General features: G+C 42.5%; 1 protein-coding gene across 1 annotated transcript; it reads left to right on the top strand.

The window, feature by feature from the left end:
• Nucleotides 1-5,056: 5,056 nt before the first annotated feature.
• On the top strand, nt 5,057-22,530 carry LOC117456506 (WD repeat-containing protein 7-like). The gene is made up of 7 exons (XM_071205074.1): nt 5,057-5,347; nt 6,151-6,347; nt 12,181-12,278; nt 18,460-18,543; nt 21,770-21,888; nt 22,233-22,356; nt 22,427-22,530. Exons 1-7 carry the CDS (start codon nt 5,066-5,068, stop codon nt 22,528-22,530), a joined length of 1,008 nt encoding a protein of 335 aa, XP_071061175.1. The 5' UTR covers nt 5,057-5,065.
• The last annotated feature ends 1,394 nt before the right edge of the window (nt 22,531-23,924 follow it).

Below are 23,924 nucleotides of genomic sequence, written 5' to 3' on the forward strand. Positions count from 1 at the left end.
ACAAAGCCTCTAATTAATTAGATTTTTTTTTAATCGAGTCCCGGCTCTATATATATATATATATTGCTCGCATAAAATCCCCGGGGTTTTTTGCTTTGTATGTCGGGGGCGGGAGATTCATGATTGGTTGTTGGTCGCATTGCTCGCAAAAAATCCCCAAGCTGTCAGACACGCCCAGCTCCAAGAGTTTCAAGATGTTTGAAACGCTGCTGTGTGGACGTACCGTGAGAGGAAGTACAGAAACACTGAACTCTGGATTATTTTTTATGTTTGAGGTGCAATAACCGACTCGGCAGCTTGTTGGCATGATACAACTATTATCTTCCGCCTCGCTCATGAGAGTAACAGCTGGAGAAATTACAGCCTCGCCTACTGATTTTAATTCAACCATATATCGAGGCCGATCGCCGTTTTCCAATGATTGAATGTAATTGTTTGCCTGACTGGCCATCGTGACCGGGCTCTTTGAAGATCTGAAAATCCACGGTTTTAAACACATTTTGATCGGATTGGCAAAAACTTCAGAATGTGTTTTGACCGCCGTTCAAATGACAGCGTTTTTTCCCCCCAAAAGTGGGCGGGGCCGTAACTTTTGCCCGGAAGTGACGTAGGTGTTACTCTCATCTAGCGACTAATAATAGATACTCCAAGCATTCTGGAGGCTAATCCTTTTAGATGATGGTGCCAAAGCTTTAATTATGTCATGTGGGTTTTAAGACTCCTCCTAAATACTGTTCTCGTCAACATATTTAATTGAGACTGCAAAACTCTGGGAAGCCCTTCAAGGTGTTTCAACACTTTAATTGATTGGCAATGCTAACACAAATACAGTGCTACACTGACCATGTTATATTGTGACATAGCTTTCCTTAAACTAAACTGTATCGACTTATCGATGATAACATTTAACCGCTTTAGTTTGAACTTGAGTTTCGCTGCGTGAAGTTACAGCGACCTGATTTCTCTCTACGTTGGCTGTGAATATTAAAGGATCATCTGCATATTGGGTTTTGTTGAGAGTGTTACTACCAGCACCAATGGTGGTATGACTATAATGATGTTACCACCCACATCCAAGCCTTTTCTAATGGGTATTGTCCTTGATTATGATTGGACCTTAAGTAGATGGTACAAAACACAAGGTGAAGAAGTTGTATTGAACTCCTCATTCAGCAGATTTTCATTTTGAATGTATGTTCCTGCACTGATGCTTGCGACCTGCTCTCATCTCCTCTGTCTCTCTCCGTCCAACACTGCATGGCTTCAGCCGGCTGACTGCACAAACACTTCTCTCCAATATTTCTTTCTCTGTTCTTTCAGTCAATGTCTCTTTTGTGTTTGTGCGTTTTCCCTAAACCCTCAACTTATGGGACGTTGCTATTTCTCTGATATGTCCTGTTGTGATTTCTCTGTTTGTATTTCAGTTTTTCTAATGTGTAACTGTAAAGATATGTACTGTCTATGACTGCATCGAGATGTCCTTAGTTACTGAAATCCTTAATTGCCAAATACCCTTGAAAAACGACTTAATTATTTTATCTCCACAGTAAAAAGGTTTCAGGTTTCTGAAAAATCAAATCGATATACCAAATAATTTTCCTATTGAATATGGGTTTCATAATCAGCTTGTGCCTGAAAGTCTGAAACCTTAACCCTTACGTTGTGTTCGGGTCTCCCGTGAACCGTTTCAAGTTAAAAAATATAATAACTACGCCTTCGTTTTTTCTATCGGAACGAGGCTTCATGATATCCTCCACAACAGCTATGTAAAAACTACAAAACAGATTTTGATCTTTTTTGCCAAGTCTGAAGGTCTCTAAAAATAAAGTGTATAATTTGGTGTTCGGGTCTGGAGACCGTTGTGACGAAAAGGCAAAGCTCTCTGTCTACCGGGCCATTTTCGTTCCTACCCTCACCTATAGTCATGAAGGATGGGTCATGACCGAAAGAACCAGATCGTGGATACAAGCGGCCGAGATGGGTTTTCTCCGCAGGGTGGCTGGCGTCTCCCTTAGGGATAAGGTGAGAAGTTCGGTCATCCGGGAGGGACTCGGAGTTGAGCCGCTCCTCCTTCGCGTCGAAAGGAGCCAGTTGAGGTGGTTCGGGCACCTAGTTAGGATGCCACCTGGGCGCCTCCCTAGGTGTTCCAGGCACGTCCAGCTGGGAAGAGACCAAGGGGTAGACCTAGGACCAGGTGGAGGGATTATATCTCTTCGCTGGCCTGGGAGCGCCTTGGGACCCCCCAGTCAGAGCTGGTTGATGAGGGGAAAGGAACGTTTGGGGCTCTCTGCTGGAACTGATACCCCGAGACCCGACCGCGGATAAGCGGGAGAAGATGGATGGCTGGTCTGGGGAGACCAGCACAATTGTTTTAGGTGACTCGGGGTAACATTAGGCCCAATCAAGAGTCTTTGACTTCAGACACCCCTCCCCCACCCCCTTCATCCACTGTAACAATAATGAAAAAAAGCAACATGCACCTGGTCTCGTATTACACCTATTGATGTAGGTTTGGAGGGAAATCTATAGCTTATTGCCAACTTTAGCAGAAGCATGGATAAGAATATAAAATTAACACAAAAAGTAAGGCAATTTGCGTTTGGTAGATTATTCCTATGTTGTAACAATGCTTTTTGGCAATAAACATATACCGTTGGAAAGCCTGTTTTCTTACCCTTCCAATGGAACCACATTTGTGAGGAACTAGCATTTGTGGGATGAGCGGCAGCTGAGTGTGTGTGGGTGCGCCCATGAACTGCCTACGTTTTCTTTGATTTGGACTTTCTGCATGTTATCTTTCCTGCAGGGTCTGTTGCTGATTTTGCCGTAGTTGTGTATGTAAACAACACTGTATATGTATTAACGTATTACATCCTTACTTGATAACTATATCTTTTCCATGATACATGTCTTTGTAGTTTATTTTCTTGTGTTTCTTGTTAATACATGTTTCTTCCCTGCTGCCTGACTGAGTATCTCTACTTTCTGTTTTCTTTCTTTAATGTGATTATATATTCCTAACCTGGTCTTTCCTTCTTGCCCATTTCTCTCCTTCTCTTCCTTTGCAACCTTCTGTAGCTGCCACAGCCAACCCCAGCACTCTTCCCACTGTTACCACTAGCCCCCCTGCTGCTTTTCATAACATCCCCTCAGTCAACGAAGGTACAGACCGAACTGACGGGTAGCACTTAAGAAAAACTCTAAGGGCCATTCTTCTTTTCCAAGGTCTTCCTTCTACATCCTTTCCTTAGCGCTTTCCATTTGTCTCTTTGCCATTCTTGTTGTAAATTCTTTCTCTTTTCATTCCTATTTACTTAGTTCTCGCTCTTTCTGTCTCCTTGGTGCCATCGCAGTTCTTCACTTCCTCTTACTGCTCATCTCTTGAGTCTTGCTCGCTATTTTATTGCACAAGTCTCGCTTTTATAACTGCAGCAAATGTTAGGCTTTCATCTCCGGTGTCTTTTTTGCAGTGTCCTTGTCCTTGTCTTGTTAAAGAACCCTGTGTGTCTCTCTGTCCATCATCGCCGAGTTCAGTCCACTTTCAATTCCTTCAGATAAAGAAAATCTCAAAAGTAGAATGCTGCCAGACTTGACGCAAAAAACGTGTTCAAGTTCTTTAAATGGAAAACCCAACTATTTTGATCATTGGAAGTAAACCAGTGTTTCCTGGCATATTTCTATAAAGAAAACTATATAAAAGGGTAGCAAACTATTCACAACAGCAACCAGACGACAAACTCAAATCAAAGGTAAAAACAAATATCCACAAGTTTTCTAGTGCAGCAAAGATGTGTGAGATAAGGTGCGGCGTCATCAGCAAGTCGACTTCTTTGAACTGATGGAAGTGAGAGTTCATTGACAACGTTCCTTAGGCCCTTTTTTTTTAGTTGTTGGCAGAATTGGGCAACCCTGTCCTGTGTCTTCTGTCTCCGTCTGTCTGAATGTCCGTCTGTCCCGATAGTTCAGTGTCTCTATGCTCACTGTTTGCATGCTTGCTATTTCCATCTGATGGAATGTGGAGTGTGACTTTGGAGGGGGAAAAAAGCCAACGAAAACTATTTTTAAAAAGACCAAATCCTTAAAAATCTGGTTTGTGCAGAACGTCCATCTGACGGTGTGCTACTGAATTTTGAATATGTTGCAAAAGTTGTGTTTGAAGCTATGTACATTTTTTTTATTGTAAATGAACTTAAGTGTTCATTGTAGCTCATGGCCTAATGCTGTTTTCTCTTTTTTAAACAGATATAACTAAAAATGTTTCTGTTTTTTTAACAGGGTGTTAACACAGAGACCTGTTGCCCGAAATACTATGAACAACCTGAATGTGCCCGCAAAAGAGACTAACAGCAATTTAGGATTATTTTATTTAGTTTTTAGTTGAATACAGGAAAACAGCAAGCATGCACACAGAGACTCATTCCTTTTACCGTACTTTTCGGACTATAAAGTGCACCTGCATATCAGCCGTCTGTCTTGCTCTAGTTCTGTCTCTCGGTTCCACTTTTACTTTGGCGCGCTACCTGCCTCACTCTTTTCCCGCCGCTTAAAGGTGGCGGGTGCGGACCGGTCCTAGAGCCCGTAGAGTTAAAGGTGGTTAATTTACCTGTAAAATCCATAGATTTAGGAGGTTCCCTAGTGGCCGTTAGCTGTACAAAGAAAATGGGGGGAAAAAGTCGTGGCTTATAGTCCGAAAAGTACGGTAATATTAAGAACCAACCTCTAATTGTATGTTATAGTAAATGGCAACTATAGCAAATATGTCAAGTTTTTACATAAGCACTGCCCTGCAGAATTGCACTTCTTTAAGTTGTAACGTAAAACCTTAGTTATGCACTTTAGAATAAATATATAGTAATACAAAAAATCTGCATGTTTTTAAACCGGAAATCAAAGGTTTTAAAGCGTAATTGTTTCAAAGTATATGTGATAGCATTTATCGCAACTTTTAATACTATTCCACTTTTCAGTACTGTAAAAAGTTCAACCCATCTTAGTTTTAAAGCTTAATATAATGTCTCTTTGTTGAACTAAACCTGTCTCCTGTTCATATCAGGTGAAGGAGACGATGAAGGAGACCATCAAGGAGCACCTGCTGGACGAAGACGAGGAGGAAGAGGAGGAGATGAGGAGGCGGGAGGAGAAGTCCAAGTCTCTCAGCCTGCTGGAGTACAACCTGACGATGGACACGGCCAAACTCTTCATGTCCTGCCTGCACGCCTGGGGTCTGAACGAGAAGCTGGACGGCATCTGCCTGGAGCGGCTGGGCATGCTCAGACCGCACTGCCCCATCTCCTTCGGCCTGATCTCCAGAGGAGGTCACATGTCCCTCATGCTGCCCACCTTCAAGGTACTGAGGGGACTCACCTGGGTGCTGTGTGTCACTCTCTAATCAGACTGAAACTGACCTCTGACAGAAAATACGGACACGATACCGAAGCAGAAATATATATGTTGGAACATTTTTAAATAACTAGCAAGTTATATAAAACAAACATATTAAACGTAGCGTATATCAATAACAATTTAGATTGTGTTATATATCTTCCCTTTATCGTCAGAAACAGATTTATTATCCCGGGGGAAATTGGGTTTCGTTACAGTTCCTCCAGTTTAGGATAAAGTTAAAGTGAAATGTCCAAAGAACAAAGAAATATTCATCTAAGCTTCAGATGTCAAAATGTGTATATTGTACCACAATGTCGGTGTATTGTTTCAGAGAGCCTCCCCCATACAAAGATCATATCTTACTTATTATCCCGAAGCAAACGTAAGAACACTTCGCACTCTTTGTTGTCTCAGTTCTGTGCAATGAGAAGAAAGTAGAATCCAGTCTCAACCTAAGTGATGAAGTCTTCGGCAACATGATGGAGCAGAAGGTTTTCACCAGTCAATAAAGGCAACACAGGTCGTGTTTCAAATAAAGTATACAAATGTTATCACTCTTCTAATATCGTTGAGATGAGAGCAGAAGGCAAACACAGTCCAGACAGACTCTGAGCAACAGACACAAGTATCCACACACACACACACACACACACACACACACACACACACACACACACACACACACACACACACACACACACACACACACTCCTGTTGACCCTTCGTAGCACTTCCCTGGTTCAGCTGTCTGCCTCCGTTTCCCAGGAGTCTCTGCTGCGACAGTTGTCCCTGGCGACGGGTCTGAAGCTGACTCTGACGGACATCGTGGGGAAGGGGACGTACGGCGTGTCGAGAGCCGTCACCACGCAGCACCTGCTGTCCGTCATCTCTCTGGCCAACACTCTGATGGGCATGACCAACGCCACCTTTGTGGGAGAACACATGAAGAAAGCCCCCGTCAGGTAACTTTTTCCGTTGACTCCGTTAAAAGCAAATCTCTTCGCATCTGTCTTCCTTGTAAACTCATTTCCATTTCGGCTCATCATGACCATCACTTCAGTCACATACTTTTATAATTGTTATGCTACTTTGTAAGACTCTCTAAACTTATATTTTCATATCGTCGTGCTGTTGTTAGGCCTCATTTTACTTGGGATGATTAGATTGCTCAGTGTCTGTCGATATAACTTTAAAAGTTATAATTTAAATGGAACTGTTTCAAGCTTGTGCAGAAGTTCTTCTGTGCCCAAGTGGCTAAAAGCCCCCCCAAAAACATGTCCCAGGTTTAAGTACAGTTGACAGTGTATTTGATCAAAATCTTAACTAACATTTGGAAAAACATATATCTTCTGAAACACTTTCCGGTTAAGCCTAATTGACTATTTGGTGATCTTATTCCTTTTAATACAGTCAGAAACTTAAAGGGGTCCTATCATGCAAAATACACTTTGTGATGTCTTGTATACATCAACATGTGTCCCCGGTGTGTCGGGGAACTCACGCAGCGTCAGAAAATAAAACCCTCTCTCTTTTCCTCCTTACCCAAATCTCTAAAAACGGGGAACAACGGAGCTGATCCAGATTTGCGTCCGATATGACGTAATATCTGAAATGTGGACCCACGGGCCAATCAGAAACGTTGCTATCAGAAACAATGCCCGACTGTTTTGGACGTAATATGGTCGGTGTTCACATTAGCATCGCTAACACTCAGAGCTAACCTGTGCTGGAGAGCATGTGTGTGAAGAAGCAGGAAGTAGAAAGGAACTCACCTTGTGGTGTAACCGGCAAGAGAGAAAGCCTTTGAGCTCCAGACTGTTTCAGAGAGAATCCTTGATAATCCATGATATGGCGTTTCAACACGGCAGCATTTAGTTTAGACGGTAGCTGCCGGGTCCCGCATGAGCTCAGACCCCTCCTTTTTTATTTTATCAATTTTTTTTTTTACCCAAAATCAGCACTTTTGAAACAGGAAGTGAAATAGAGGGATATGAGGCGTGGCTAGAATGGGAGATCTGTATGGTGTTTTGAGCAAAACACTTCATAGACATGTTTTTTTATCTATTTTTATATATCTGAGACCTATGCTATTGCCTAAAAATAGCATGATAGGTCCCACTTTAAGTTAAAGATTTTTACTTCTGTAAAATCATCCCAGATTCCGGAAAAGTCTTTGGAGCACTGCTCAAAAAAACAAAACCATACATTTGGTATAAACAAAGAGGCAGAGATCAAGATGTATTTATTTGGTATGTATTTAATAGAACATCTTAATCCAAGCTCACCATATCTGGATTTACCAGATTCAACCTGATCTGGCATCAGTACAATTATCTGAATCACAAAGTCAATCCAGAACGAACTGAAATGAAACTGAATTCGAAGCACGAAACCCAGACGCTGCTCACCTAAACAAGAACACCGGCAGTAGCTGAAGTTCAACTGCTGTCAACCGTGTGTGTGTGTATGTGTGTGTGTGTGTGTGTGTGTGTGTGTGTGTGTGTGTGTGTGTGTGTGTGTGTGAGAGAGTGTGTGATTGTTTAGTCTGTCTGAGCTCTCATTGTGCTGTGAAAGATTTAACATGGAGGTCCTGCTGCTGTAACACCGACACAACATTTCATTATTTCATCAATCCTTCACAGCATACCTGTAGGGAGGGTGAGCAAGAGAGAGAGAGAGAGAGAGAAACACAGAGAGAGATGTGTAAAGGAACACCGGGTGGACTGGTTGCTTTGTTCAGCTTATTCCACTTGTGTTCAGTCTGTTATCTTTGTGTTTAATCATCTTCACTTAATAAGGTAACATTAGAACCTCTGAAACAGTCTTTCACTGTTTCCAATATCCTCTTACAGCTTTAATTTACTTAATGAGATGAAAATAACTGATGTCTCTCAGTGGAGTGTTTTCCTTAGTGAGTAGCTAGCCGGACATAGCACAACCAAGTCGCTAATTGCAATTAATACAATTAGGAACCAATCCGTTATATTTCTTTTTTCAAAGGACTAAGACCATAAGGCCTCTTGAAGCAATTGGACATATCAAAAAAAAAAAAATAGACTGGTTCAAGAATGAGTCCTAAAACCCGGGAATGGATGAGTTGGCATTATGCCAAGTCAACGTTTTTGAGCGTGCTTTTGGTTTAATGCCGGAAATTATTCTAAAATCCAATCGAAAAATGTCATTGCTCTTTGTTGTGCGAGCACTCGATTCAGGGTCTGCCTACAAAAGTACTTTAAAGTTATATGAATCACCCGACATTGAAGACCTGTGTTAATTATGCCTAGACAGGGGGTCCGCGGGGTCTTAAAAAGTATTAAAAGTTGATAAATCAATTTAGCGAAAATGAAGGCTATTAAAAAGTATTAAACGGCATTTTCCAAGGTTTTACATTTTGTAGCTTGTTTTCAATAAGTATATGAATGGTCCAGAGAGGTTGTGTTCTGCAGTCTGCCTGAATGTAATCATGGCGTAGGTGTGTAGTGTGATTCTGTGGAGTTTATTTATGTTGGGTTTGACGTCATCTGAACAGGACATCGCACGCTCACTGCTTGATAGCGCGCGAAGGTCCGTTTACGCCGGTTGCTAAGCAACATCGTTATGGGGAAATGCAAGTCTGCGTCCAAATGGTTGCAAGATAAGGAGGAAGGACAATCAATACTGTATATAGTCAATGTGAGGTGAAGTGTGTCGCCAAGGTAACCGGTTAAAACTTGAAGTGGAGATGAGGTCTTAAGATGTATGGAAAGGGTCTTAAAGAAGGTCTTAAAAGGTTTTACATTCGACTTCAGGATTCCTGCATAGACCCTGATGGAGCTAAAAGAGGGCTGCATGTCCCCCTAAATTTAACGCCCATCGGCTTCCGTGAAAATACCAAATGCCACGAATTCGCTTTACGTCATACGCCTCATTCACATCAACCCATTGACTTTGTTTCACACGCAATGATTCAAGGCTTGCTACCTGATGAAACTCTTGCTTCTCAAGACAATAAGTCTTGTGTCCAGTCCAGTCCAGTGTGTTATCCAAAGTCCTGGAAAGAATTTTGTTGGATAGACTATGTTCTTATTTATGTACCTCAGATAACCAGTTTGGCTTCAAGGCTAAGCATGGTACTGAGCTATGCATCTATGCTTTGAAGGAAATGGTAGAAACATATAGAAGACAGAATTCCACTGTTCTGATTGGTTCATTGATGCCTCAAGGCTTTTGACCGAGTTAACCATCATAAACTGTTTTTAAAATTGAGACAAAGAGGTGTGCCTCACAGTATAATTAGGATCCTGGCTTATTGGTATGCCAACCAGAGCATGCGGATCAAATGGGGGAATGCAGTCTCGGCGCCATTTGGTGTTGGTAATGGAGTCCGCCAGGGGGGGGCTCCTCTCACCGAGCCTTTTTAATATCTATATGAATGATCAGATGATTTAAGTGTCTGTAAAACAGGGTGTGTGATTGGTAATGTGATTGTAAACCATCTTATGTATGCCGATGATCTGGCTATTGTTTCTCCTAGCAGTGCTGGTTTTCAACAGTTGCTAAATGTTTGTTCTGATTACGGAGTCAAATTTGACGTTAAATACAATGCTAAGAAGAGCGCTGTAATGATCTGCAGAGCAAAAGGGGATAAGAACCTTTGTTTTCCAACATTCTACCTGCCAGGACAGGTGCTGTCTGTTTGCTGTAACACGAAGTATCTGGGACACATCATCACAGATGAAATGGCTGATGATGATGACATGTATAGACAGCGGCGTGTCTTATATATACACAAGCCAACATGTTGGCTAGAAAATTCTCTTGGTGTTCAGATAAGGTTAAGGTGAACCTCTTTAGAGCGTATTGCACTCCTCTCTATACTGCCCCCTTGTGGCTCAAGTATAAGAAGGCGAGCCTCCGGAAGCTCCAGGTTGCATATAATGACTGTTTGCGTATACTGCTTAGAAAACCAAGGTGGTGCAGTGCAAGTGAAATGTTCTGTAATGCACGAGTCAACACGTTCCATGCTCTTTTGAGAGGTCTGATGTACAAATTCATCTGTCGATTGAATGTTTCTCATAACTCTGTCATTATGCTGCTTTCAAATCCGTGTCTCAGTGCTGTACGATACCAGTCACCTCTGTGGAAACATTGGTATGGCTGCCTTTTTTTAGTTTGTATTTGAGTGTTGTATGTTTTGTAATAATGGACCAAGAGTCTCTTTAAATAAAGATGATGATGATGATGATGATGATGATGAATAAGAATCGCACAACCTTGAAGTTTCCTATTTTAAAAAGCGACACTCAGAAATGATGAGAAAAATACAAGTCGCAAACAAATCTGATAAAGCAGACTGAGCTGATATCCAAGAAAGAAACGGGACCAGAAACAAAGAGGCCGGGAAAACTTTAAAAGCTGTTCCTCAGAAGAACTTCTCCTCTTTCCAAATCAGAGCAGATACAGATGGAGAAAGACTTCTTAATAAAACTCAAACCGTCCAAACCCTAGCTCTCAATATTTGAACGTGTTTGGGGTTTTGGCTTTTTCATGTTCCCCATCTCACATTTATGACGGCAGGAACGTTTCTTCCCCGCATGCTGGGGTTTGAAAAGAAGCGCTCCTGAACTCTTAGTGTTTTAGTATTTCATCACAACACGACCGCACTCCCTCGCCCAGCTCCGACTGAGGCTTGAGCTGCTCGTGAAGCCCCTGAAGTCTAACTAAAACATCAGAAGTCCAACTCAAAGTAGAACAACACAGCTACCTGTCGACATCTATTGAAGCTGCTTCTTCAACAAGTCCTACACAGCTCTTTGTTCCTAAGTATATCCGCTCAATGTCCAATCACACCTGACGCACATTTCAACGCTTAGTACTGATTTTTAAAGAGGGTTTTGATGGGAATTTAATCAACTAAGGTTTATTTATGTTCTACTAAGATGAGATGATTTATTTGATAACAGCCCCCAAAAAATGTCCAGCGTGTACACCTTTATGAGATGCACATACTAAGGGTTTTATGCATGTAAATGTTCTGCAAAGGCTCAAATCCCTGTGCCCCCCCCCCCCTCCATTGGACTCCTTTGTTAACCTCTGTACTATAGTGACATCACTATGTTACATGTGTGTGTCTATTGGCCAGCGCTCCAACATAGTGTCCGTGGTTGGCTAAGGGGCGGGACATCTCCAAGCGGTTGACCATTCACAACAGAGCCGGCCAGCTAACTAATCGGAGCAGACTGGGCTCTGGTTTCGGACAGAGGGTGAAAAGAGGTGTCACAATCACAATCTGAACTACAAGTGACACAAACGCTTGGAGTCAGTGAGAAAACAAGGAAGTGGTCACTTTAAAAGATATCCCTACGTTATACTTTTGGCGTTTTTAACTGCTGATTGTAGAGCTACCTGGCAGTTTGTGTTGCCTGGCAACCCTTAATGATCACTCCATCGATTGTTGTATTGGAAGTGTTTGTGTGTCTCTGGAAGTTAGACGCCTCCAGTCTGTTCATAGTCAGTCCTCCACCCACAATCCAATAGGCTGGAGCCTGAGAAAAACACACACACACACAGGTACACACACACTCTCACACACATGCACACACATCGAGAAATTCAAGCAGTTGGTTGCAGGGAAAACAATTGTGTTAGAGTGAGCTCATGGTTTTATGTATGTCCGCGTTGCTGTTGGTGTGTTTCTTTATATTTGTGTGTGTGTGTGTGTGTGTGTGTGTGTTTGTGTGTATGTGTGTGTTGGCAGACCTCTATCCTGCCTGCCCATTTAATATTTCATGCCTCCTCTTTGTGATCCCGCTCCAGGCCTCCCAGACCAGGAGGAACCCCGGAGACTCCTCGCAGGACGCTGACCGCCCCCCCTCAGCCCTCCAACCCGGCGCTACAGGCCCAGATCAAACAAGGTAACTACAAAAGGGGAAGGGGGGGGGGGGGGTTGCTGGCCTCACACACCCCCAGGGCCCTGCGGGGGGGAGGAGGAGGGAGGGAGGAGAGGCGGGGGTTTGATAATGCAGCCCACCGGCAATAAAACCCACAGAGAGTTACAGGGGGAAAAAACCCTGAAACATCACAGGAGCAAGCTGCCGTTCCCCGGGTCAGGAGCGATACAGAGATGTTCTGCAGCTCCAAACATAGTGTGTGTGAAGGCTGCGACCTTTGGTGGAGTCAGATCCAAAGCGGATTTACAAGTTAAAAGATTCATACTAAAAAAGTCTTCACAAGGAAACACAGCGTCTAAAATAACTCCCGGTTTTGTTCTCAACCTTGGAGCCCCACGAGTAATACCTTTACAAGAGGTCAAGTCCATTTTATTTATACTGTACAGGCCACATCCAAACTCACAACTGTCCCCACGGGCTTTACAGTCTGCCCAGCACATGACTCCTTTTGTCCGTCCACCCTCAATTTGGATAAGAAATAACTCCCCTAAAAAAAAACTGAAACGGAAAATATTGAGGGAACCGCAGGAAGCGGCGGATTTAAACTGTTACAACAAAAGAGAGGTGGATGAATCATCTATAGAAACGGAACAAAACGAAAATAGAAATTGAGAGAAAGGAGAAGTGCACTCTGTGAAGATGAAAGAAAGTTTGGGGTCTTTTCTTTGCAGAGAGAAACCTGCTTTGGTTCACTGTAGGGGACGTTTTAACCAGCCGTCACCATCTGCCTACCACACACACACACACACGGCTCGGTACATTCACTCACCAAAAATCAAGACACACACACACACACACACACACACACACACGTGCCATGGGTGGTACCCTCGGTTGTTGGGGGGAGGCGGGTTTTTAGTGCTATTGTCACGCCTTAATGGAGGCCAAGCGTGACAAGCGTGTGGACTTATTCACGCCACACGCCTATTCAACAGCATTCAGGGGGAACGCTGGGCCGTGACCTCTGCTCAGCCTGCTACTCCAACCTGGGGTGTGTGTGTGTGTGTGTGTGTGTGTGTGTGTGTGTGTGTGTGTGTGTGTGTGTGTGTGTGTGTGTGTGTGTGTGCGCGTCAAAGGCTTTGTGAAGGAGATGGAGTCCCTTTTCACAGAGAAATAAATGAGGAGGCCCCTCTAATATACTGCAGCATTTACCCTGAGAGAATGGGAGCCGGGTGTACATGCACATAATTTAACATACCTAAAAACCTCTCTTGCCATCACACTCCTTCATCTAAACACGCATTTATTCTCCTGGGTTTTAGTCCAAACACTGCCCGCAATTTCCACCAGTAATAACTGTTTTTAAAAATCCACGTTTCCCTGTGAATGAACTGATAAATTGTAACTCAGATTTTTTATAAAATTAGCAAAAGAAATGCAGACGGTTACTTTGTAATTTCATGTTTCTATCCGTAAGAATTGACTGATCAAGATAAGTTCAAAGTGGCGCCATACATTTATTAGAAAACGATTGTACTCGTGTAGAAAACAGAATGCAACAAGGTTAAGTACTTGAAGGAGCGCCAATCAAACCTTGAGACGAGAAATACATATGATGCATAATGTTTACTTTGAAAGACTGTCATACATGAGAGGAACACATGCGTCACTCCCGGGCAAAGAGTACGGCTCCGCCCACTTTTGGGGGAAAACAACGCCGTCATTTGAGTGCAATACAAATTCTGGAGTTTTGGTCAATCCGATCAGAAATGTAAGAAAACCGTGGATTTTTGTATCTTCAAAGAGCCCGATTCCAATGGCCAGACAGGCGAACTATTACATTAAGCCATTCGAAATAGTCGATCGTGCTCGATATGGTTAAATATAGCAGTAGGCGATCGATTTCTTTCATCGAGTCACTTTATGGCCCCGCCCACTTTTGGGGGAAACAACGCTGTAATTTGAACGGCGATCGAGCCTGAAGCCACAGAGTCCTTTCTTCTTACGGTACGTCCACACAGCAGCTTCAGAAGCAACTTCCACCGCTTCTCTGCCCATCGACTTTGAATGGGGATGACGTCACTTTGCCTCGCTTTTCGCCGAACTGCATTGTGGGGGAGCGAAGCGAAGATTTCCAGGATATCCAGGATTCAAAAGTTGAGCAATGTTCAACTTTTGAAGCTGAGCTGGAAGCGCCAGCCAATCAAACACGTTTATGCAAATCTGACAGTAGAAGCGCTAGCCAATCAAACCGCGTGTAAGCAGGGAGAACCAGACCGCAGTTCATTTCCTCATATTCCAAACGAGAAATTACGGTAGCAAATCACCCGGTTCTTTACGACCAGAACTATTACCGGGATACAAACCGGAGGAACCAGGCATGGAGGGAGGTGGCAGAGACAGTGGGGGAAACGGGTAGGTCTTCGCCTGTTTGGGGAGTTTATATATATATATATTAGGGCCGGGACTTTAACGCGTTAATTAAGATTAATTAATTACACAAAAATTAACGCGGTAAAAAATTTACGCATTTTAATCGCACTTATTTTTGCACAGCGGAACGTTTCTCACTGGATGAGTTTCAGGCGTACCGATTATACTGGAGCACCAACTAACGTTCATGACTTCAGCATGGGACTTCAAACAACAACAAACCACGGTGATCAATAGTCAAACATGAACGGACAAGCTGATGAGACCGCTTTGGTCGGCCCCGCGGATGGGACATTTTGTTTTAAAAAAACGGACGGATGGAAGCGTCGACAAGAGCACGGTTGTGTGCAAATTATGCAAAAAAGAATGTGCATATCACCGCAGCACATCGAGCCTAAAGCATCACCTAAATGCAAAGCATGTAGCAGCTAGCGTGGACGTTAGCCCGACTCCGAGTGCAAGGAACCACACCCTGACCCAACCCACACTCAACCAGATGACTGGTTTCAGGGCCAGGATAAGTAAGTCCACGTCTGAGAAAGTAACCAACTCCCTGGATTGCACTCGACTGTAGACCACTTGGAGTAAAATCCATGTGAAAATTGCTTCTCACTGTTCTCAGGTCAAATATGTATATTTGATTAAAAATGCGATTAATTTCGATTAATTAATTACAAAGCCTCTAATTAATTAGATTATTTTTTTTAATCGAGTCCCGGCTCTAATATATATATATATATATATATTGCTCGCATAAAATCCCCGGGGTTTTTTGCTTTGTATGTCGGGGGCGGGAGATTCATGTGATTGGTTGTTGGTCGCATTGCTCGCAAAAAATCCCCAAGCTGTCAGACACGCCCAGCTCCAAGAGTTTCAAGATGTTTGAAACGCTGCTGTGTGGACGTACCGTGAGAGGAAGTACAGAAACACTGAACTCTGGATTATTTTTTATGTTTGAGGTGCAATAACCGACTCGGCAGCTTGTTGGCATGATACAACTATTATCTTCCGCCTCGCTCATGAGAGTAACAGCTGGAGAAATTACAGCCTCGCCTACTGATTTTAATTCAACCATATATCGAGGCCGATCGCCGTTTTCCAATGATTGAATGTAATTGTTTGCCTGACTGGCCATCGTGACCGGGCTCTTTGAAGATCTGAAAATCCACGGTTTTAAACACATTTTGATCGGATTGGCAAAAACTTCAGAATGTGTTTTGACCGCCGTTCAAATGACAGCGTTTTTTCCCCCCAAAAGTGGGCGGGGCCGTAACTTTTGCCCGGAAGTGACGTAGGTGTTACTCTCATCTAGCGACTAATAGATATACTCCAAGCATTCTGGAGGCTAATCCTTTTAGATGATGGTGCCAAAGCTTTAATTATGTCATGTGGGTTTTAAGACTCCTCCTAAATACTGTTCTCGTCAACATATTTAATTGAGACTGCAAAACTCTGGGAAGCCCTTCAAGGTGTTTCAACACTTTAATTGATTGGCAATGCTAACACAAATACAGTGCTACACTGACCATGTTATATTGTGACATAGCTTTCCTTAAACTAAACTGTATCTGACTTATCGATGATAACATTTAACCGCTTTAGTTTGAACTTGAGTTTCGCTGCGTGAAGTTACAGCGACCTGATTTCTCTCTACGTTGGCTGTGAATATTAAAGGATCATCTGCATATTGGGTTGTTTGAGAGTGTTACTACCAGCACCAATGGTGGTATGACTATATAATGATGTTACCACCCACATCCAAGCCTTTTCTAATGGGTATTGTCCTTGATTATGATTGGACCTTAAGTAGATGGTACAAAACACAAGGTGAAGAAGTTGTATTGAACTCCTCATTCAGCAGATTTTCATTTTGAATGTATGTTCCTGCACTGATGCTTGCGACCTGCTCTCATCTCCTCTGTCTCTCTCCGTCCAACACTGCATGGCTTCAGCCGGCTGACTGCACAAACACTTCTCTCCAATATTTCTTTCTCTGTTCTTTCAGTCAATGTCTCTTTTGTGTTTGTGCGTTTTCCCTAAACCCTCAACTTATGGGACGTTGCTATTTCTCTGATATGTCCTGTTGTGATTTCTCTGTTTGTATTTCAGTTTTTCTAATGTGTAACTGTAAAGATATGTACTGTCTATGACTGCATCGAGATGTCCTTAGTTACTGAAATCCTTAATTGCCAAATACCCTTGAAAAACGACTTAATTATTTTATCTCCACAGTAAAAAGGTTTCAGGTTTCTGAAAAATCAAATCGATATACCAAATAATTTTCCTATTGAATATGGGTTTCATAATCAGCTTGTGCCTGAAAGTCTGAAACCTTAACCCTTACGTTGTGTTCGGGTCTCCCGTGAACCGTTTCAAGTTAAAAAATATAATAACTACGCCTTCGTTTTTTCTATCGGAACGAGGCTTCATGATATCCTCCACAACAGCTATGTAAAAACTACAAAACAGATTTTGATCTTTTTTGCCAAGTCTGAAGGTCTCTAAAAATAAAGTGTATAATTTGGTGTTCGGGTCTGGAGACCGTTGTGACGAAAAGGCAAAGCTCTCTGTCTACCGGGCCATTTTCGTTCCTACCCTCACCTATAGTCATGAAGGATGGGTCATGACCGAAAGAACCAGATCGTGGATACAAGCGGCCGAGATGGGTTTTCTCCGCAGGGTGGCTGGCGTCTCCCTTAGGGATAAGGTGAGAAGTTCGGTCATCCGGGAGGGACTCGGAGTTGAGCCGCTCCTCCTTCGCGTCGAAAGGAGCCAGTTGAGGTGGTTCGGGCACCTAGTTAGGATGCCACCTGGGCGCCTCCCTAGGTGTTCCAGGCACGTCCAGCTGGGAAGAGACCAAGGGGTAGACCTAGGACCAGGTGGAGGGATTATATCTCTTCGCTGGCCTGGGAGCGCCTTGGGACCCCCCAGTCAGAGCTGGTTGATGAGGGGAAAGGAACGTTTGGGGCTCTCTGCTGGAACTGATACCCCGAGACCCGACCGCGGATAAGCGGGAGAAGATGGATGGCTGGTCTGGGGAGACCAGCACAATTGTTTTAGGTGACTCGGGGTAACATTAGGCCCAATCAAGAGTCATCTTTGACTTCAGACACCCCTCCCCCACCCCCTTCATCCACTGTAACAATAATGAAAAAAAGCAACATGCACCTGGTCTCGTATTACACCTATTGATGTAGGTTTGGAGGGAAATCTATAGCTTATTGCCAACTTTAGCAGAAGCAATGGATAAGAATATATAAAATTAACACAAAAAGTAAGGCAATTTGCGTTTGGTAGATTATTCCTATGTTGTAACAATGCTTTTTGGCAATAAACATATACCGTTGGAAAGCCTGTTTTCTTACCCTTCCAATGGAACCACATTTGTGAGGAACTAGCATTTGTGGGATGAGCGGCAGAGCTGAGTGTGTGGGGTGCGCCCATGAACTGCCTACGTTTTCTTTGATTTGGACTTTCTGCATGTTATCTTTCCTGCAGGGTCTGTTGCTGATTTTGCCGTAGTTGTGTATGTAAACAACACTGTATATGTATTAACGTATTACATCCTTACTTGATAACTATATCTTTTCCATGATACATGTCTTTGTAGTTTATTTTCTTGTGTTTCTTGTTAATACATGTTCTTCTTCCCTGCTGCCTGACTGAGTATCTCTACTTTCTGTTTTCTTTCTTTAATGTGATTATATATTCCTAACCTGGTCTTTCCTTCTTGCCCATTTCTCTCCTTCTCTTCCTTTGCAACCTTCTGTAGCTGCCACAGCCAACCCCAGCACTCTTCCCACTGTTACCACTAGCCCCCCTGCTGCTTTTCATAACATCCCCTCAGTCAACGAAGGTACAGACCGAACTGACGGGTAGCACTTAAGAAAAACTCTAAGGGCCATTCTCTCTTTTCCAAGGTCTTCCTTCTACATCCTTTCCTTAGCGCTTTCCATTTGTCTCTTTGCCATTCTTGTTGTAAATTCTTTCTCTTTTCATTCCTATTTACTTAGTTCTCGCTCTTTCTGTCTCCCTTGGTGCCATCGCAGTTCTTCACTTCCTCTTACTGCTCATCTCTTGAGTCTTGCTCGCTATTTTATTGCACAAGTCTCGCTTTTATAACTGCAGCAAATGTTAGGCTTTCATCTCCGGTGTCTTTTTTGCAGTGTCCTTGTCCTTGTCTTGTTAAAGAACCCTGTGTGTCTCTGTCTGTCCATCATCGCCGAGTTCAGTCCACTTTCAATTCCTTCAGATAAAGAAAATCTCAAAAGTAGAATGCTGCCAGACTTGACGCAAAAACGTGTTCAAGTTCTTTAAATGGAAAACCCAACTATTTTGATCATTGGAAGTAAACCAGTGTTTCCTGGCATATTTCTATATATAAAGAAAACTATATAAAAGGGTAGCAAACTATTCACAACAGCAACCAGACGACAAACTCAAATCAAAGGTAAAAACAAATATCCACAAGTTTTCTAGTGCAGCAAAGATGTGTGAGATAAGGTGCGGCGTCATCAGCAAGTCGACTTCTTTGAACTGATGGAAGTGAGAGTTCATTGACAACGTTCCTTAGGCCCTTTTTTTTTTAGTTGTTGGCAGAATTGGGCAACCCTGTCCTGTGTCTTCTGTCTCCGTCTGTCTGAATGTCCGTCTGTCCCGATAGTTCAGTGTCTCTATGCTCACTGTTTGCATGCTTGCTATTTCCATCTGATGGAATGTGGAGTGTGACTTTGGAGGGGGAAAAAAGCCAACGAAAACTATTTTTAAAAAGACCAAATCCTTAAAAATCTGGTTTGTGCAGAACGTCCATCCGACGGTGTGCTACTGAATTTTGAATATGTTGCAAAAGTTGTGTTTGAAGCTATGTACATTTTTTTTATTGTAAATGAACTTAAGTGTTCATTGTAGCTCATGGCCTAATGCTGTTTTCTCTTTTTTAAACAGATATAACTAAAAATGTTTCTGTTTTTTTAACAGGGTGTTAACACAGAGACCTGTTGCCCGAAATACTATGAACAACCTGAATGTGCCCGCAAAAGAGACTAACAGCAATTTAGGATTATTTTTATTTAGTTTTTAGTTGAATACAGGAAAACAGCAAGCATGCACACAGAGACTCATTCCTTTTACCGTACTTTTCGGACTATAAAGTGCACCTGCATATCAGCCGTCTGTCTTGCTCTAGTTCTGTCTCTCGGTTCCACTTTTACTTTGGCGCGCTACCTGCCTCACTCTTTTCCCGCCGCTTAAAGGTGGCGGGTGCGGACCGGTCCTAGAGCCCGTAGAGTTAAAGGTGGTTAATTTTACCTGTAAAATCCATAGATTTAGGAGGTTCCCTAGTGGCCGTTAGCTGTACAAAGAAAATGGGGGGAAAAAGTCGTGGCTTATAGTCCGAAAAGTACGGTAATATTAAGAACCAACCTCTAATTGTATGTTATAGTAAATGGCAACTATAGCAAATATGTCAAGTTTTTACATAAGCACTGCCCTGCAGAAACCTTATTATTCAAATTGAAAACTTCTACTACTGCCACTTACATACTTGTTTCAACCCAAAGTGACCTATTTGTAACTTCACACATTTCCTAGTTGTTTTAAACAACACCACCTAATCTGAAAAAACATCAGATGTATATCCAAATGAAGTTACACATCAAAGTTAAGTCTGATAAAATGTTGATGCAGGTTCTCCCATTTCATATTATCATTATGACCCAACTTGTATTCAAGAGGAACTTCCTGTGCATTTGGGCTAACTGGATTTCTGTTCTTCCCCCAGCATGGGTTTGCAAGTGTAAATGGGATATACACACTTTGAATTTGAGGTTTCTGTAAGACAGTGAATGTACATGTTGTGAATAGAAGTTGACTGATTATTATTTTCTGATTGTGCATAATAAGACAGTTTGATTACGGTCTAAGACAGACTAACATTTTTATTTTTGTGAAATGCATCCCTGTATTTGTTCCTGTATATTCCAATGGCGGAGGTAAGTCTACGTAGTGCCGTTGGCAAAGAAACCTGGATGGAATTTCTTTCCAGCTTGAAAGCCGTATACTGTCCATTCAAGTGCATTGTTCAAAGATGCATCTTCTCTGGAAACCATATATTAAACCAATATATGTGAGTAAGGTGCTTGGTTCATGTGGAGTATCATCGAGTAAACATTTAAGTCCATTTGTCGTCACAGACGTGTTAAACCTGGTGTACATGTCTTACTGTTTGGTGTTGAATATAAATATATGCCATCATTGTGGCTGATTCAGCGAGATTTGAGGCCTTTTAAAGTGATACCAAGACATTTTGAATGACAGTTTTAACACCAGTCACTCGTGTTATTGCTAAGCAAATGATCTTTCTAACATAATCTATAAACCTAAAATAATTGTTAAGGTTGTAAGTAAACTCCTCCACACATGAAATACAAAAACACACTCAAGTTCATCATGCTAAGGTGTCGCTATGAGGCTTGGATCAGTCTGCAGTGCTGTATATCTGTTGTTTACCTGGTCGAATGCCATCAAACATACTCTGGTTAGCAAATATAATAACTTTGCTCCAATAGAGACTGCAAATATTAGCCGATAATATTCCCATCCTGTGTCCTGTTGTTAGTGAGACTTGTATAAGTAAGAAGGATGTTTGTGAGTGTGAGAAACTCTCTGCTGTCATATGAAGCATTTTTTTTTGTGCTGAAGGATATTTGTTGCGCTCTCTGCAGTAACACTTGTCCAAAAAAAAAGTATGAAATCCGGTGGTTTATCTAACACTTCATAACATGTTGCCCCATATAACTGCTGACCAGACCAATTTCGACATTTCTAGTCCTCTGATGCTCCTCTGCTTGTACACAAAATCAGAAATATTCATTTGGTCGGCTTTAATACAATCTGCATCATCACCAAATCGTTTGATCTGTCCCAGCACTTTCATATAACCTATAAATACAATTAAAAGACAATGTGTTTTTATGTGACAGCAGTGAGATGTGTGAATGAGCTGATAAGAGTCCTTTGAATTGTATATGTGTTGTGTCTCCTCTGACTGTGTGTGTGTATCTTTTGTGTGTGGATGTGTGCAGGTTGGAGCCAGCTAGCAGCCATGCACTGTGTGATGCTCCCTGACCTCCTTGGACTGGACAAGTTCAGACCTCCTCTGCTGGAGATGTTGGCGAGAAGATGGCAGGACCGCTGTCTGGAGGTAAGACACACATACACACACACGCACGCACACACACACACACGCACACAAGCTGACAATAATATCCAGCAACCCCATTTTGAAAGAAACGTTAGCAGTATTGTTCTTTTTCTAATAACAGGATAATGGATAATTTATATGACTTATTTGAAATGTTGCCAAGTTGGATATATCGGTTCCACCTACCATGCAAGAAATTAACCATATTTGTTAACTTTTGTTAAAATAAAAATGAATGACATTTTAAAAATGATATAGCATGAGCTTCAACATGGCTATTCACCTAGTGACCCTGTATGGAAGTAAAACAAAAATGCATAACCTTACCCTATTTTCCGTTTTAGGTGCGTGAAGCAGCTCAAGCGCTCTTACTGGCTGAGTTGAGGAGGATTGGCCAATCAGGTCGTAAAGACACCATTGACTTGTGGGCTCCATACCTGCCTCAGTATGTGGACACTGTCAGCTCCCGTAAGTACCCAACACTGCCATGTAACTCAAAGAATGATAGAAAGATGTGATTGGTTTTGGCTCCTTTTAGTTGCGGATGTACAGCTTGAACAGGAGGGGGCCGAGCACACAGCCCTGGGGAACCCCAGTTTTGAACACAAGAGTAGAGGCTGTGTGACCACCAAACCAAACTGAGTGATAGGTCTTTGTGAGAAATTCCAATATACAGTGGTCAAAGTGGTCTTTAAGCCCAGAGTGGTAGGTTTAATAAAAGATATTGTGTGGGAGAAATGTGTTGAAAGTTGAGCAGGTGTTGTTATTTTACAGACGTGGGAGTACTAAGTGGAGGAGGGCAATTGAGACTGCATCCTCTGTGGATATGAGGAAACAAATACAAGATATGTGAAAGAAGTTTGTGAACGCATCGTTAGCAATGAAACAGGAAGTTGTCTTTTAGGGATGATAAACTTCTTTATGAAAAAGCTCTTTGAAGAATCACAGACTGGAACAAAAAAACCATAAAGTGTAGTTCCGTTACCATTCACCATGGAAAACGACAAAACTTGGCGTATGCATTAACATAACCCAAATATATTCACTGTTACAATTTCCCTGCTTTTGTATTGTAAGGGGACTCATCATTAGCAACTGCTACAAAACTTAAACAAAAGAACCTAAAGACTAAAATACAAAGTTTTCCATTGCAAGACCCTTGCTGTGATGTCGTAACCACCTTTGAGACACTCGCCATAATACAGAAGGTTTGTACAACTCCAATGTACATTGTTCTCACAGCCCTAAATCCCACATGCATGTCGGAGGAATTTTTCCTCAATTTCTATGTTGTCAACAATGACCCACAGTCATAGACCAACGACCAGCAGAAAGTCAGCCTTGTTGGACGTTGTATGGTCTACACATGATATTCAGTACAGCATCATAATAATGTTTGTTGTAGCTAGCGCCACATACTGGATAATGGAAGTACTGCATGATTTGCAATGTGTCATTTCCAGTGTCTTTCCCTGGTTCTTTAATAGTCACCCATTACGCACTGCAGCGGTTACAGGGTCACAACAGTACCCCTAAAACAGGTCGATATGTCAGGACCCATCCATTGCTGCCCGCAGTATTAATTAGTTTGACAAACATTATTTCCAGTCATGTTTGTGGTTTTAAAGATCAGTTAGCTTTAAATTGTTGTCGCAGCTTAAGGAACTATTCGCGATCTCTATCTCTTCATTTGTATATATTCCACGCTCTCCGTCTCCCCGTCTATAGTTACACCTGCTGAAGAGAAGGAAGGTAGAGCTCTACCGTCTGTTACTAGAAACAGCCGACTAAAATACTCTGTGTGTGTGTTTGGGAGTCGCCTTGTGGTTGCTGAGGATGCTGGGGGTTTCTCAGGGGAACAGTTGCCATGGAAACGGGCACCGGTCAGTATTGTGTTACCAGAGCAGTACCGCAGGCTTTGGGGGGGGGAGTGATGGGCTGGTGGTGACCTCAGGGGACTAGGAGAGGGGGTTGGGGAGAGGGGAGAGAGGGAGAGGGAGAGAGAGGGGAGAGAGAGAGAGAGGGAGAGAGAGGGG

This window comes from Pseudochaenichthys georgianus, chromosome 12, assembly GCF_902827115.2.
Source record: "Pseudochaenichthys georgianus chromosome 12, fPseGeo1.2, whole genome shotgun sequence".
NCBI classification, from domain to species: domain Eukaryota; kingdom Metazoa; phylum Chordata; class Actinopteri; order Perciformes; family Channichthyidae; genus Pseudochaenichthys; species Pseudochaenichthys georgianus.